This window comes from Sinohyriopsis cumingii, chromosome 2 (assembly GCF_028554795.1).
Source record: "Sinohyriopsis cumingii isolate HCF-2022 chromosome 2, ASM2855479v2, whole genome shotgun sequence".
Taxonomy (NCBI): domain Eukaryota; kingdom Metazoa; phylum Mollusca; class Bivalvia; order Unionida; family Unionidae; genus Sinohyriopsis; species Sinohyriopsis cumingii.
Window position 1 is genome coordinate 166,035,851 of NC_142962.1, and position 17,989 is coordinate 166,053,839.

The 17,989-nt window shown below is 34.1% G+C and overlaps 1 protein-coding gene across 1 annotated transcript in view; it reads right to left on the reverse strand.

Annotated features, from left to right (window-relative positions):
- Positions 1–17,989, reverse strand: part of LOC149806253 (phosphatidylinositol 3,4,5-trisphosphate 3-phosphatase and dual-specificity protein phosphatase PTEN-like) — a 100,515-nt gene that overhangs the window by 48,876 nt on the left and 33,650 nt on the right. Inside the window, exons 3-5 of the mRNA XM_089951197.1 lie at positions 17,515–17,559; positions 7,406–7,580; positions 324–431 (exon numbers count right to left, since the gene is read on the reverse strand). Coding sequence (XP_089807323.1) covers positions 324–431; positions 7,406–7,580; positions 17,515–17,559 — 328 coding nt within the window. The remainder of the gene's footprint in view (positions 1–323; positions 432–7,405; positions 7,581–17,514; positions 17,560–17,989) is intronic.

Sequence of the window (17,989 nt, forward strand, 5' to 3'; positions counted from 1 at the left end):
ATTAAATGTGCCTACATGCTACAATGGCATACACTTTAATGAAATCTGCATGGTTTCAGAATGGAAATTCTGTCTGACCAGTGAAGTGGGTAATAAAATCCATACAACCTTCAACCAGAGTATATGACAGTGCTGTCAAGATCCTTTATAAAATTCCAAAACAAATTTATCAAAAACCAAAAAGTCCAAAATATCTGCCAAGAAATTACCTTTAAGTGCAGAATATGGCACATTCAAGGAACATCAACTGTGTAAAATTTTACTTAAATATTCTTAAGACTTAAAATGCATTTCAGTTAAATTTTGCCTGGCATAATAGTCACCTTATGATCTCTTGTCCTGGTTCTGCCATAAAAGTCCAGAGCATCCTCTACCTTGTCAAATTGATTCCTGTGTAACATGTATGCGCAGATCATTACACCTGTCCGACCCTGTTAAAAAAAAATGAGTGTGCAAAACTTACTCCAGTCTTTCTTAACACAATGATTTAACAGAAATATTAGTTGTTAATCTTTTATATCAATTAAGGATAAATATTTTCTTCTCATCTCCTATTAAAGAAACCAATAGTGTGATTGAAAATTATGGAGATTTAAGAAACACTCTAGTTGCCAATATAATGGGATTGGGCATGGCAGCAAACACAACTTTAAAATTATGACACAGTATCATCTTAGACACTATGCTGAACAAGAATGACACATGCAAACCAAGCAGTCCCATTCCCTTTTGTGGTTGAGTGTACATGCACCCTGAATGAGCAAAATTGTGGAACGGGATATATTTTGGGCAAAGTGTCTTTCAAATATATTTGTGTTGAAATAAATAGTGTAAAATGTTTCAAATAATCATGTGATATTCAAAATTCAAGACATACTCTGTTCAATAGCAATGACTCAAGGTCATAGAGATTTGCTTTCGTCGCTAATCCCTAACCATGACTGTAATCTTAGTATATAAATGTAACGACTAATCAGACATCTTGAAATAGAATAGTATGGCAAGAATAACTGATGTGTTCTACTGGCAATTATTAATTTTGGTTGTTTCCAAATTTAGTCATGAACTCTTGTGTCAACTCCTGCATGGTCAGCAGTTTATCTTTTTAAATAAATCTGTGTATTGTGCTACATGAAACAACAGGCAACCACACTCACCTGTGTACTATGTTCATTCAAGGTAACCTGTGAATGAATGAACAATATGACTGGCTAACGACATACTCAACAGCCAATGAATCCTGATATAAACTCACAGTACAGTATGTTGAACCTTGATATCACAAAATAAAATATTTTGAGCTTTGATATCATGCACCAAGTTGAGTGTCTAGAGCCTTGATATCACAAAATGGAGTAGCTTCATGTCACACTCAAAGTAGAGTATCTTGAGCCTTAATATCACAAAGGAGAGTATCTTCATGTCAAACACAAAGAAGAATATCTCCATGTCACACTCCAAGTAGAGTATCTTGAGCCCTGATATTACACTCAAAGTAGACTATCTTCATGTCACACTCATTGTAGATTATCTTGAGTTTTGATATCATACTCAAGGTAGAGTATCTTCATGTCACACTCACGAGTATCTTGAGCCCTGATATCACACTCAAAGTAGAGTATCTTCATGTCATACTCAAAGTAGAGTATCTTGAGCCTGATATCACACTCAAAGTAGAGTATCTTGAGCCTTGATATCACAAAGTAGAGTATCTTGAGCCTTGATATCACACTCAAAGTAGAGTATCTTGAACCTGATATCACACTCAAAGTAGAGTATCTTGAGCGTTGATATCACACTCAAAGTAGAGTATCAATGATCTACAAGCGGCTTAACAGGTAGTCTAGTGGATTTGAGGTTGAGTTTAGTGTTTAATGACACAGCAGCACAAGCAGGTCAGTTAATGCTGGGACAATTATTGAAAAGCAAGTTGCAAAAGGTCACACCAAGGTAGCCAACCTGGGCTGACCTTTTGGAAAGATTCATGCACACATCCATCTGGTCCAATGCCACGCACACGAAAACCTGAATCACCGTGGCTCCTGGCTCTATTTGTCGTCACTCATGAGATGCATGAGTGTACATGACCTATTCTACATCCTCAAGTTCAAAGTACTTATGGCAAGCAGCTGGTTGACAATGATCAAAAATTTCTATAATCAATATAAACTTTAATTGCAATAGTGTAGTGTCCTTCAAACTGGAATTTTTTCCCTCATCAACCAAGCTACGGGTCTGGTACTGATTCAATGGTCTTGTTTTATGTCAAAAAAGCTGTTGCTCTAACTGTCCATTTCTTAAATTCATTTTCTTGTTATTATTTGTGAAATCAGTTCAAGATCAAAGTTAAACTGATCACTGTCAGTCTCATTTAATTGTAGGGACAAAAGGGGGGCTTTATATTAGTGTCACTACATGAATTATCTATATATTTTTACCTGCCCACATTAGTGTCATTGCATGAATTATCTTTATATTTTTACCTGTTCACATTAATTAGTGTCACTGCATGAATTATCTTTATATTTTTACCTGTTCACATTAGTGTCATTGCATGAATTATCTAAATATTTTTACCTGCCCACATTAGTGTCATTGCATGAATTATCTTTATATTTTTACCTGCCCATATTAGTGTCATTGCATCAATTATCTTTACATATTTACCTGCCCACATTAGTGTCATTGCATCAATTATCTTTATATTTTTACCTGTTCACATTAGTGTCATTGCAAGAATTATCTTTGTATTTTTACCTGTTCACATTAGTGTCACTGCATGAATTATCTTTATATTTTTACCTGCCCACTTTAGTGCCATTGATGAATTATCTTTATATTTTTACCTGTTCACATTAATTAGTGTCATTGCATGAATTATCTTTATATTTTTACCTACCCACATTAGTGCATTGCATGAATTATCTTTTTATTTTTACCTGTTCACATTAATTAGTGTCATTGCATGAATTATCTTGATATTTTTACCTGTTCACATTAGTGTCATTGCATGAATTATCTTGATATTTTTACCTGTTCACATTAGTGTCATTGCATGAATTATCTTGATATTTTTACCTGCCCACATTAGTTTCATTGCATGAATTATCTTTATATTTTTACCTGTTCACATTAATTAGTGTCAATGCATGAATTATCTTTATATTTTTACCTGTTCACATTAGTGTCATTACATGAATTATCTTGATATTTTACCTGCCCACATTAGTGTCATTGCATCAATTATCTTTACATTTTTACCTGCCCACATTAGTGTCATTGCATCAATTATCTTTACATTTTTACCTGCCCACATTAGTGTCTTTGCATGAATTATATTTTTACCTGTTCACATTAGTGTCATTGCATGAATTATCTTGATATTTTTACCTGTTCACATTAGTTTCATTGCATGAACTATCTTCACCAGACCATTCAGACACTATATTGCAATTACCCTGATAGCCTCAACAACTGTTCTTTGAACACTAACATGCATTTAACAGCATACAAAGTTTACGCTGATATTGTCAGTGTGAGCCTAACATTTAACACTCTATCTTATGATGGAAAATTGCTGTTTTAACATTTGACACACTATCTTATGATGGGAAAATTTTCTGTTGTCAAGTTTCTGGAGTGTCTGCGATATGTCAACTTGACTCTGACCTTAACTTTCCTACTGGAAAAAGAAAAAACAATCCTTCATTATGTATTAATACTGAATAGGAAAATCTCACCGCCAAATCTGAATTATGTATCAGACTCATGGCAATGCCCGATGCAATATTTTTTTTATCTCTTTTTTGAACTGTTCACATCATACACCAAAGCATGATTCTGTATGTTTCACCACGCTTGTTCAGGCATGACAAACAAATGTACATGATATGCCTGCCATGCCAAAAATTGTATTATTGTACCTTTTTTTAAACGAAAATCCCTCTTTCATCAGTTAGGTACGCAGGTACTAAAAGATGATGTACCCACTCAACTTGTTTACTATATCAAAGATGCTAATGATATGCACTTTATCAACGAATCTCTACCATGTCTTACATGTACCTCAGGCACATAACTCAAGTTATTCCTGCCAAGACAGTTTTCCTTCTGGTAGTCTCTTTCACCTTATAACCCCAAAGTCAATGGCTGTTTTCAATGTTTTGAATGTAAGTCATGGTTAGTCAAGGCATAGGCAACAAAACTTGTCTAGTTTTTTGTGGAAATCATTTTTCATTCGTTCAGTCCCTGTGACCTTTACATCTGACCCCAATTTGATGGGTGCCTTCCTTGTCTCAAATGCAAGCCATTCACAAAGTTTGAGTTAACCCTTTACCTCATGCAAGCACCTTTGGACACCTCTACTCCATTCGCATGGAAGTGCCTTTTGACGTCTCTACTCCATTCGCATGGAAGTGCCTTTTGACATCTGCTGTAAACATCAGCCATTTTAAGCTGGTTTTCATAGCGCCACCTTCGGGGAAAACTTCCTATTAAATACTACATTCATTTCTGCGAATGACAATTACGTCAGATCACATGGCCACTGTTTATGCTCTAGTCGATGTCTGCTATTTAAGTAACTGGTTCGTAATCTCCACTCTCTAAAATGGAGGTTGTGGATTTCATTCAGTACTTACGAAGTTTTCACGATTAGAATCACAACTATGAAAGCTTCAATAACTTAGGTAAAGGCTCTGATATTGATGTAGGCAGCAATTAGTTTTTATAAATTATCAAATTCAGATGACTCAGTGATGCAGATGCAGACAAAAAACTTTTAAATTTCAAGTATGAGAAATGGCAGCTACGGTTGGTCACACGGTCTCACTGACTTGACAGTGAACAAGTTCTCAAGATTTTAAAGCACATAAAAATGTGACATACATTACATTGCTTAACAGTTAACAGGCAGGCATGTGCGTATGGAATCGAATAGGTAACAGGTGTTCCATTTATAGCGTGCTGCACTTTGTAACTATGCTCTATGAGGTAAAGGGTTAAAGAAGGTGAAAGAGAACTAGAGACATTGTGCAGAGAACAATTTTCTTTGTAAGTGACTTTGAACATTTCACCCCAAAATCAATAGGCGTCTTTTGTATCTCAAAATGGAAAACCATTTACAATGTTCATCAATATATATATGTATATACAAGTCAAGTTATTGTGTGAAACAGTTTTCATTCTTTTCAGGCTACATGGTCCTGATGTAATTAAGCCTGAAATCTATAAGTATCCTCATTGCCCAAATACAAGCTACTTACAATTTTTGGTAATAGTAAATAGCAAAGAACTTGAGTTATTGTGTGGAAATGGAACAGAGAACACACAGATGGACACATGGATGGATATTACAGCACGATATTCCCAATATTTTGGTGGGTATAAAAGCACAAATGTAAGATCCTGATTAGCTTTAATCCCTAATACACAATACTTGAGGATCATGTGCTAACAAATGTAAGATCCTGATTAGCTTTAATCCCTAATACACAATACTTGAAGATCATGTGCTAACAAATGTAAGATCCTGATTAACTTTAATCCCTAATACACAGTACTTAAAGGATCATGTGCTAACAAATACTAGCTGAACATCAGTATACTTATATTCTGAATTTGGGGAAACTTTAATTTGATGGTGTTCATATAATTACCTTTAAATGAAGACAGATTACAAATCCATAAAGTCTATTGCGATTCAGATCATCATTCAGCACACTAAGACCAAGTTATTCCACACTAAGACCAAGTTATTCCACACTACGACCAAGTTATTCCATAATAAGACCAAGTTATTCCACACTACAACCAAGTTATTCCACACTAAGACCAAGGTATTCCACACTAAGACCAAGTTATTCCACACTAAGACCAAGTTATTCTACTTTTGTTGGGCAATGTCAAAAACTGTAACACAACATAAACTATTCAGCTTTGTGTTATGCACTGTTTTCTGGAAATCATCAAATCTGACAAACAATCTGAGTGATAGAGAACCTTCCATAGCCAGATGCACCACACTTGTCAACTTTGTCATCCTACATCAAAAATGATGAGAATGTATTTAATGTACATTATTTTCTACCTTAGCTTTGATGATGCTCTAAAATAGATAATATTCTATTCCAGTCAGAAGGAACTACAAGTTTTTTTTATGCAACAAATATGACACAGTGGAGTGCCTGAAAACTTACCTAAATATACGAGTAACCAAACAGATGATAAAAACAGGCAAGGGTCACACACGAAGTATACCTATCACAGTACGTAATGCAGTGGATTGGCTGATTTTATTGTGGTGAGGTACAACTATCAAAGTACGTAATGCAGTGTATTGGCTGATTTTATTGTGGTGAGGTATAACTATCACAGTATGTAATGGAGTGTATTGGCTGATTTTATTGTGGTGAAGTATAACTATCACAATAGGTAATACAGTGTATTGGCTTATTTTATTGTGGTGAAGTATAACTATCACAGTAAGTAATGCCGTGTATTGGCTGATTTTATTGTGGTGAGGTATAACTATCACAATAGGTAATGCAGTGTAGTGGCTTATTTTACTGTAGTGAGGTATAAATATCACAGTAGGTAATGCAGTGGATTGGCTGATTTTATTGTAGTGAGGTATATCACAGCAGTGAATGCAGTGTATTGGCTGATTTTATTGTGGTGAGGTATAACTATCACAGCAGTGAATGCAGTGTATTGGCTGATTTTATTGTGGTGAGGTACAACTATCACAGTAGGTAATGCAGTGGATTGGCTGATTTTATTGTGGTGAGGTATAACAATCACAATAGGTAATGCAGTGTATTGGCTGATTTTATTGTGGTGAGATATAATTATCACAGTACGTAATGCAGTGGATTGGCTGATTTTACTGTGGTGAGGTATAACTATCACAGTAGGTAATGCAGTGGATTGGACGATTTTACTGTGGTGAGGTATAACTATCACAGTAGGTAATGCAGTGGATTGGCTGATTTTATTGTGGTGAGGTATAACTTTCACAGCAGTGAATGCAGTTTATTGGCTGATTTTACTGTGGCAAGGTATAACTATCACAGTAGGTAATGCAGTGGATTGGCTGATTTTATTGTAGTGAGGTATATCACAGCAGTGAATGCAGTGTATTGGCTGATTTTACTGTGGCGAGGTATAACTATCACCGTATGTAATACAGTTTATTGGCTGATTTTATTGTGGTGATGTATAACTATCACAGTAGGTAATGCAGTGTATTGGCTGATTTTATTGTGGTGATGTATAACTTTCACAGTATGTAATGTAGTGGACTGGTTGATTTTATTGTGCTTTCTTTTCTTTACATTTTATTTCCATTAACCAAAGATCATCAAATTCATTCTGCCTAATGCAATTTGTTATTTCCAGTACTCACTTTTCCAGCCTTGCAGTGAATGGCCCCAACATTTCTGGAGTCAGCACTCAGCCACTTGTCTAAGTCTTCACAAAATGGCTTGATCAGCTCTATTTGTGGGGGGTTGTGGTCCTCAAATGGAAACCGAACCACCCGCCCATGGAATTTGTTGGGATCATAGTTCCTCTCACTGCACCTGATTCAGACAACAATTTTTTGTTTTAATATTAAAAATTGGAAACCAAACTTCATATAGGCTTATATTCTCATACAAGTATGTGACAATATTTTCAATTGCCCCAAAAGATATGGGACTATATTTTCAAGTGCCCCAAAAGATAAGGGACTATAATTTCGACTTTATTTAAATTCCACTTCTAAACCCCAACTTAACAGATGGATACGAGGACTAATGATATATCTAATAATTCCAACATGCCCTTTTACCACAATGATATGTCTAAAAAATTCCAAAATAACATGCCCTTTTACCACAATGATACATCTAACAATTAAATAAAACACATGCCTTTTTACCATAATGATACATCTAACAATTCCAAAATAACATGCCCTTATACCACAAGGATACATCTAACAATTCCAAAATAACATGCCCTTTTACCACAATGATACATCTAACAATTCGAAAATAACATACCCTTTTACCATAATGATGCAATCTAACAATTCCAAAATAACATTCCCTTCTACCATAATGATGCAATCTAACAATTCCAAAATAACATTCCCTTCTACCAACAATCCTTAAAATCTACATGTATGTCTTGACTTGTAATATCTCACACTGTCTGGATGATGAACATTCATTCATGGCTACAGAAAGAGATGGACATGAATGGTGCAGTAAACATATCTCACCAGATGACATGTATCTGATGTGATAACCTCTAACTGCTTCATCATCAAGCTGGTAGCCCAAGTAAGGTCACTGTATTTCCCTGGGTACTCCAGTTTCCTCCACTTTAAAGACAGATTGGTTGTACCGCAATCAAGCCACAGAATGGATCTTAATCTGACTGACAAAGATAATCCAATACTACCGCTATTTTACATGATAAAGTTCATCCAATACCACCACTATTTTACATGACATAGTTCATCCAATACCACCACTATTTTACATGACAAAGTTCATCCAATACCACCACTATTTTACATGACAAAGTTCATCCAATACCACCACTATTTTACATGACAAAGTTCATCAAAAAATACCACTATTTTGCATGAAAAAGTTAATCCAATACCACCACTATTTTACATGACAAAGTTCATCCAATACTACCACTATTTTACATGAAAACGTTCAACCAATACTACCACTATTTCATATGACAAAGTTCATCCAACACTACTACTATTTTACATGACAAAGTTCATCCAACACTACCACTATTTTACATGACAAAGTTCATCCAACACTACCACTATTTTACATGACAAAGTTCATCCAATACCACCACTATTTTACATGACAAAGTTCATCCAATACCACCACTATTTTACATGAAAAAGTTCATCCAATACCACCACTATTTTGCATGACAAAGTTCATCAAAAAATACCACTATTTTGCATGAAAAAGTTCATCCAATACCACCACTATTTTACATGACAAAGTTCATCCAATACTACCACTATTTCACATGACAAAGTTCATCCAACACTACCACTATTTTACATGACAAAGTTCATCCAATACCACCACTATTTTACATGACAAAGTTCATCCAATACCACCACTATTTTACATGAAAAAGTTCATCCAATACCACCACTATTTTGCATGACAAAGTTCATAAAAAAAACCCACTATTTTGCATGAAAAAGTTCATCCAATACCACCACTATTTTACATGACAAAGTTCATCCAACACTACCACTATTTTACATGACAAAGTTCATCCAATACCACCACTATTTTACATGACAAAGTTCATCCAATACCACCACTATTTTACATGAAAAAGTTCATCCAATACCACCACTATTTTGCATGACAAAGTTCATCAAAAAATACCACTATTTTGCATGAAAAAGTTCATCCAATACCACCACTATTTTACATGACAAAGTTCATCCAATACCACCACTATTTTACATGACAAAGTTAATCCAATACCACCACTATTTTACATGACATAGTTCATCCAATACTACCACTATTTTACATGAAAAAGTTAATCCAACACCACCACTATTTTACATGACACAGTTAATCCAATACCACCACTATTTACATGACAAAGTTCATCCAATACTACTACTATTTTACATGACAAGGTTCATCCAATACTACCACTATTTTACATGAAAAAGTTCATCCAATACCACCACTATTTTACATGACAAAGTTCATCCAATACTACCACTATTTTACATGACAAAGTTCATCCAATACTACCACTATTTTACATGACAAAGTTCATCCAATACTACCACTATTTTACATGACAAAGTTCATCCAATACTACCACTACTTTACATGACAAAGTTCATCCAATACTACCACTATTTTACATGACACAGTTCATCCAATACTACCACTATTTTATATGACAAAGTTTATCCAACAATACCATTATTTGTCATGACAAAGTTCATCCAATACCACCATCTTACATGACACAGTTCATCCAATACTACCACTATTTTACATGACAAAGTTCATCCAATACCACCACTATTTTACATGACTAAGTTCATCCAATACTACCACTATTTTACATGACAAAGTTCATCCAATACTACCACTATTTTACATGACAAAGTTCGTCCAATACCACCACTATTTTACATGACAAAGTTCATCCAATACTACCAATATTTTACATGACACAGTTCATCCAATACTACCACTATTTTACATGACAAAGTTCATCCAATACCACCACTATTTTACATGACAAAGTTCATCCAATACTACCACTATTTTACATGACACAGTTCATCCAATACTACCACTACTTTACATGACACAGTTCATCCAATACTACCACTATTTTACATGACAAAGTTTATCCAACAATACCACTATTTGTCATGACAAAGTTCATCCAATACTACCACTATTTTACATGATAAAGTTCATCCAATACCACCACTATTTTACATGACATAGTTCATCCAATACCACCACTATTTTACATGACAAAGTTCATCCAATACCACCACTATTTTACATGAAAAAGTTAATCCAATACCACCACTATTTTACATGACAAAGTTCATCAAAAAATACCACTATTTTGCATGAAAAAGTTAATCCAATACCACCACTATTTTACATGACAAAGTTCATCCAATACTACCACTATTTTACATGAAAACGTTCATCCAATACTACCACTATTTCATATGACAAAGTTCATCCAACACTACTACTATTTTACATGACAAAGTTCATCCATCACTACCACTATTTTACATGACAAAGTTCATCCAACACTACCACTATTTTACATGACAAAGTTCATCCAATACCACCACTATTTTACATGACAAAGTTCATCCAATACCACCACTATTTTACATGAAAAAGTTCATCCAATACCACCACTATTTTGCATGACAAAGTTCATCAAAAAATACCACTATTTTGCATGAAAAAGTTCATCCAATACCACCATTTTACATGACAAAGTTCATCCAATACCACCATTTTACATGACAAAGTTCATCCAATACCACCACTATTTTACATGAAAAAGTTCATCCAATACCACCACTATTTTGCATAACAAAGTTCATCAAAAAATACCACTATTTTGCATGAAAAAGTTCATCCAATACCACCACTATTTTACATGACAAAGTTAATCCAATACCACCACTATTTTACATGACAAAGTTCATCCAATACTACCACTATTTTACATGAAAAAGTTCATCCAATACCACCACTATTTTACATGACACAGTTAATCCAATACCACCACTATTTACATGACAAAGTTCATCCAATACTACTACTATTTTACATGACAAAGTTCATCCAATACTACCACTATTTTACATGACAAAGTTCATCCAATACCACCACTATTTTACATGACAAAGTTCATCCAATACTACCACTATTTTACATGACAAAGTTCATCCAATACTACCACTATTTTACATGACAAAGTTCATCCAATACTACCACTATTTTACATGACAAAGTTCATCCAATACTACCACTACTTTACATGACAAAGTTCATCCAATACTGCCACTATTTTACATGACACAGTTCATCCAATACTACCACTATTTTATATGACAAAGTTTATCCAACAATACCACTATTTGTCATGACAAAGTTCATCCAATACCACCATTTTACATGACACAGTTCATCCAATACTACCACTATTTTACATGACAAAGTTCATCCAATACCACCACTATTTTACATGACTAAGTTCATCCAATACTACCACTATTTTACATGACAAAGTTCATCCAATACTACCACTATTTTACATGCCAAAGTTCATCCAATACCACCACTATTTTACATGACTAAGTTCATCCAATACTACCACTATTTTACATGACACAGTTCATCCAATACTACCACTATTTTACATGACAAAGTTCATCCAATACCACCACTATTTTACATGACAAAGTTCATCCAATACTACCACTATTTTACATGACACAGTTCATCCAATACTACCACTACTTTGCATGACACAGTTCATCCAATACTACCACTATTTTACATGACAAAGTTTATCCAACAATACCACTATTTGTCATGACAAAGTTCATCCAATACTACCACTATTTTACATGACAAAGTTCATCCAATACTACCACTATTTCACATGACACAGTTCATCCAATACTACCACTATTTTACATTACAAAGTTTATCCAACAATACCACTATTTGTCATGACAAAGTTCATCCAATACTACCATTATTTTACATTACACAGTTCATCCAATACTACCACTATTTTACATGACAAAGTTCATCCAATACTACCACTATTTTACATGATACAGTTCATCCAATACTACCACTATTTTACATGACAAAGTTTATCCAACAATACCACTATTTGTCATGACAAAGTTCATCCAATACCACCACTATTTTACATGACAAAGTTCATCCAATACTACCACTATTTTACATGACAAAGTTCATCCAATACCACCACTATTTTACATGACTAAGTTCATCCAATACTACCACTATTTTACATGACACAGTTCATCCAATACTACCACTATTTTACATGACAAAGTTCATCCAATACCACCACTATTTTACATGACAAAGTTCATCCAATACTACCACTATTTTACATGACACAGTTCATCCAATACTACCACTATTTTACATGACAAAGTTTATCCAACAATACCACTATTTGTCATGACAAAGTTCATCCAATACTACCACTATTTTACATGATAAAGTTCATCCAATACCACCACTATTTTACATGACATAGTTCATCCAATACCACCACTATTTTACATGACAAAGTTCATCCAATACCACCACTATTTTACATGAAAAAGTTAATCCAATACCACCACTATTTTACATGACAAAGTTCATCAAAAAATACCACTATTTTGCATGAAAAAGTTAATCCAATACCACCACTATTTTACATGACAAAGTTCATCCAATACTACCACTATTTTACATGAAAATGTTCATCCAATACTACCACTATTTCATATGACAAAGTTCATCCAACACTACTACTATTTTACATGACAAAGTTCATCCATCACTACCACTATTTTACATGACAAAGTTCATCCAACACTACCACTATTTTACATGACAAAGTTCATCCAATACCACCACTATTTTACATGACAAAGTTCATCCAATACCACCACTATTTTACATGAAAAAGTTCATCCAATACCACCACTATTTTGCATGACAAAGTTCATCAAAAAATACCACTATTTTGCATGAAAAAGTTCATCCAATTCCACCATTTTACATGACAAAGTTCATCCAACACTACCACTATTTTACATGACAAAGTTCATCCAATACCACCATTTTACATGACAAAGTTCATCCAATACCACCACTATTTTACATGAAAAAGTTCATCCAATACCACCACTATTTTGCATGACAAAGTTCATCAAAAAATACCACTATTTTGCATGAAAAAGTTCATCCAATACCACCACTATTTTACATGACAAAGTTAATCCAATACCACCACTATTTTACATGACACAGTTCATCCAATACTACCACTATTTTACATGACAAAGTTCATCCAATACCACCACTATTTTACATGACAAAGTTCATCCAATACTACCACTATTTTACATGACACAGTTCATCCAATACTACCACTACTTTGCATGACACAGTTCATCCAATACTACCACTATTTTACATGACAAAGTTTATCCAACAATACCACTATTTGTCATGACAAAGTTCATCCAATACTACCACTATTTTACATGACAAAGTTCATCCAATACCACCACTATTTTACATGACAAAGTTCATCCAATACCACCACTATTTTACATGACACAGTTCATCCAATACTACCACTATTTTACATGACACAGTTCATCCAATACTACCACTATTTTACATGACACAGTTTATCCAACAATACCACTATTTGTCATGACAAAGTTCATCCAATACTACCATTATTTTACATTACACAGTTCATCCAATACTACCACTATTTTACATGACAAAGTTCATCCAATACTACCACTATTTTACATGACAAAGTTCATCCAATACCACCACTATTTTACATGACAAAGTTCATCCAATACCACCACTATTTTACATGAAAAAGTTCATCCAATACTACCACTATTTTACATGACACAGTTCATCGAATACTACCACTATTTTACATGACACAGTTTATCCAACAATACCACTATTTGTCATGACAAAGTTCATCCAATACTACCATTATTTTACATTACACAGTTCATCCAATACTACCACTATTTTACATGACAAAGTTCATCCAATACTACCACTATTTTACATGACACAGTTCATCCAATACTACCACTATTTTACATGATACAGTTCATCCAATACTACCACTATTTTACATGACAAAGTTTATCCAACAATACCACTATTTGTCATGACAAAGTTCATCCAATACCACCACTATTTTACATGACAAAGTTCATCCAATACTACCACTATTTTACATGACAAAGTTCATCCAATACCACCACTATTTTACATGACTAAGTTCATCCAATACTACAACTACTTTACATGACAAAGTTCATCCAATACCACCACTACTTTACATGTTGTTGTTGTTGGGTTTTAACACCACTTTTCAGCACAAGATAGGCTATACATAGTGGCCAGTATTAATGTTGGAGGAAGAACCCGGGAAAACCATGGGACAGAACCACCGACCCACGAGAAGCTACTGGCAAGCTTTCTCACATACCCACATTGGCTGCTACTTTACATGACAAAGTTCATCCAATACCACCACTATTTTACATGACAAAGTTCATCCAATACTACCACTACTTTACATGACAAAGTTCATCCAATACTACCACTATTTTACATGACAAAGTTCATCCAATACCACCACTATTTTACATGACAAAGTTCATCCAATACCACCACTATTTTACATGACAAAGTTCATCCAATACCACCATTTTACATGACAAAGTTCATCCAATACCACCACTATTTTACATGAAAAAGTTCATCCAATACCACCACTATTTTGCATGACAAAGTTCATCAAAAAATACCACTATTTTGCATGAAAAAGTTCATCCAATACCACCACTATTTTAGATGACAAAGTTAATCCAATACCACCACTATTTTACATGACACAGTTCATCCAATACTACCACTATTTTACATGACAAAGTTCATCCAATACCACCACTATTTTACATGACAAAGTTCATCCAATACTACCACTATTTTACATGACACAGTTCATCCAATACTACCACTACTTTGCATGACACAGTTCATCCAATACTACCACTATTTTACATGACAAAGTTTATCCAACAATACCACTATTTGTCATGACAAAGTTCATCCAATACTACCACTATTTTACATGACAAAGTTCATCCAATACCACCACTATTTTACATGACAAAGTTCATCCAATACTACCACTATTTTACATGACAAAGTTCATCCAATACTACCACTATTTTACATGATACAGTTCATCCAATACTACCACTATTTTACATGACAAAGTTTATCCAACAATACCACTATTTGTCATGACAAAGTTCATCCAATACCACCACTATTTTACATGACAAAGTTCATCCAATACTACCACTATTTTACATGACAAAGTTCATCCAATACCACCACTATTTTACATGACTAAGTTCATCCAATACTACAACTACTTTACATGACAAAGTTCATCCAATACCACCACTACTTTACATGTTGTTGTTGTTGGGTTTTAACACCACTTTTCAGCACAAGATAGGCTATACATAGTGGCCAGTATTAATGTTGGAGGAAGAACCCGGGAAAACCATGGGAAAGAACCACCGACCCACGAGAAGCTACTGGCAAGCTTTCTCACATACCCACATTGGCTGCTACTTTACATGACAAAGTTCATCCAACACTACCACTATTTTACATGACAAAGTTCATCCAATACCACCACTATTTTACATGACACAGTTCATCCAATACTACCACTATTTTACATGACAAAGTTCATCCAATACCACCACTATTTTACATGACAAAGTTCATCCAATACCACCACTATTTTACATGACAAAGTTCATCCAATACCACCACTATTTTACATGACAAAGTTCATCCAATACCACCACTATTTTACATGGCTAAGTTCATCCAATACTACAACTACTTTACATGACAAAGTTCATCCAATACTACCACTATTTTACATGACAAAGTTCATCCAATACTACCACTATTTTACATGACAAAGTTCATCCAATACCACCACTATTTTACATGACAAAGTTCATCCAATACCACCACTATTTTACATGACAAAGTTCATCCAATACCACCACTATTTTACATGACACAGTTTATCCAACAATACCACTATTTTACATGACAAACTTAATCCAATACTACTATTATTTTACATGACAAAGTTCATCCAATACTACCACTATTTTACATGACATAGTTCATCCAATACTACCACTATTTTACATGACAAAGTTTATCCAACAATACCACTATTTTACATGACAAACTTAATCCAATACTACTATTATTTTACATGACAAAGTTCATCCAATACTACCACTATTTTACATGACATAGTTCATCCAATACCACCACTATTTTACATGACACAGTTCATCCAATACTACCACTATTTTACATGACAAAGTTCATCCAATACTACCACTATTTTACATGACAAAGTTCATCCAACACTACCAATATTTTACATGATAAAGTTTATCCAACAATACCACTATTTTACATGACACAGTTCATCCAATACCACCACTATTTTACATGACAAAGTTCATCCAATACTACCACTATTTTACATGACACAGTTCATCCAATACCACCACTATTTTACATGACAAAGTTCATCCAATACTACCACTATTTTACATGACAAAGTTCATCCAATACTACCACTATTTTACATGACAAAGTTAATCCAATACCACCACTATTTTACATGAAAAAGTTAATCCAATACTACCACTATTTTACATGACACAGTTCATCCAATACTACCACTATTTTACATGACAAAGTTTATCCAATACCACCACTATTTTACATGACAAAGTTTATCCAATACCACCACTATTTTACATGACAAAGTTCATCCAATACCACCACTATTTTACATGACAAAGTTTATCCAATACCACCACTATTTTACATGACAAAGTTTATCCAACAATACCACTATTTTACATGACAAACTTAATCCAATACTACCACTATTTTACATGACAAAGTTCATCCAATACTACCACTATTTTACATGACAAAGTTCATCCAATACTACCACTATTTTACATGACAGTTCATCCTATACTACCACTATTTTACATGACAAAATTCTAAGTATACTTACAGATTGTAGACTCTGTAATGGTCCTTGTGTTTCCTATCCAGAAATCTGGAAAAAGCAAATATTAACCATAAATTAGAAGTTCCCAGCAATTAAACTTGATATGTGTCTGTTTTCACACAATTAATGCTCAGTTACGCCCAATTACCATCCTTCCACCAATCCCCCCCCCCCCACAACATGGGCATCTGGATCAATTTTGAGTTTTCTGGATGAAGAATTAAATTTCAGGCATCTGAAATAGATTGTGTCAAATAATCATTACAACAAGACAAGATAAATAACACCACTCAAGTGTCTCAGGTATCACAAAATATTCCTTTTAACAATGTTACAGGTAACAAATATCCTTGAAGGGACTGACACTACAATGCGAAAAGAATTTCCTCCACTTTAAAGACAGATTGGTTGATGATGCAAAACAGGAGATCATGATAGCACCATTTCTTCCTTGTAACTGATAAGTGTTGAACCCATC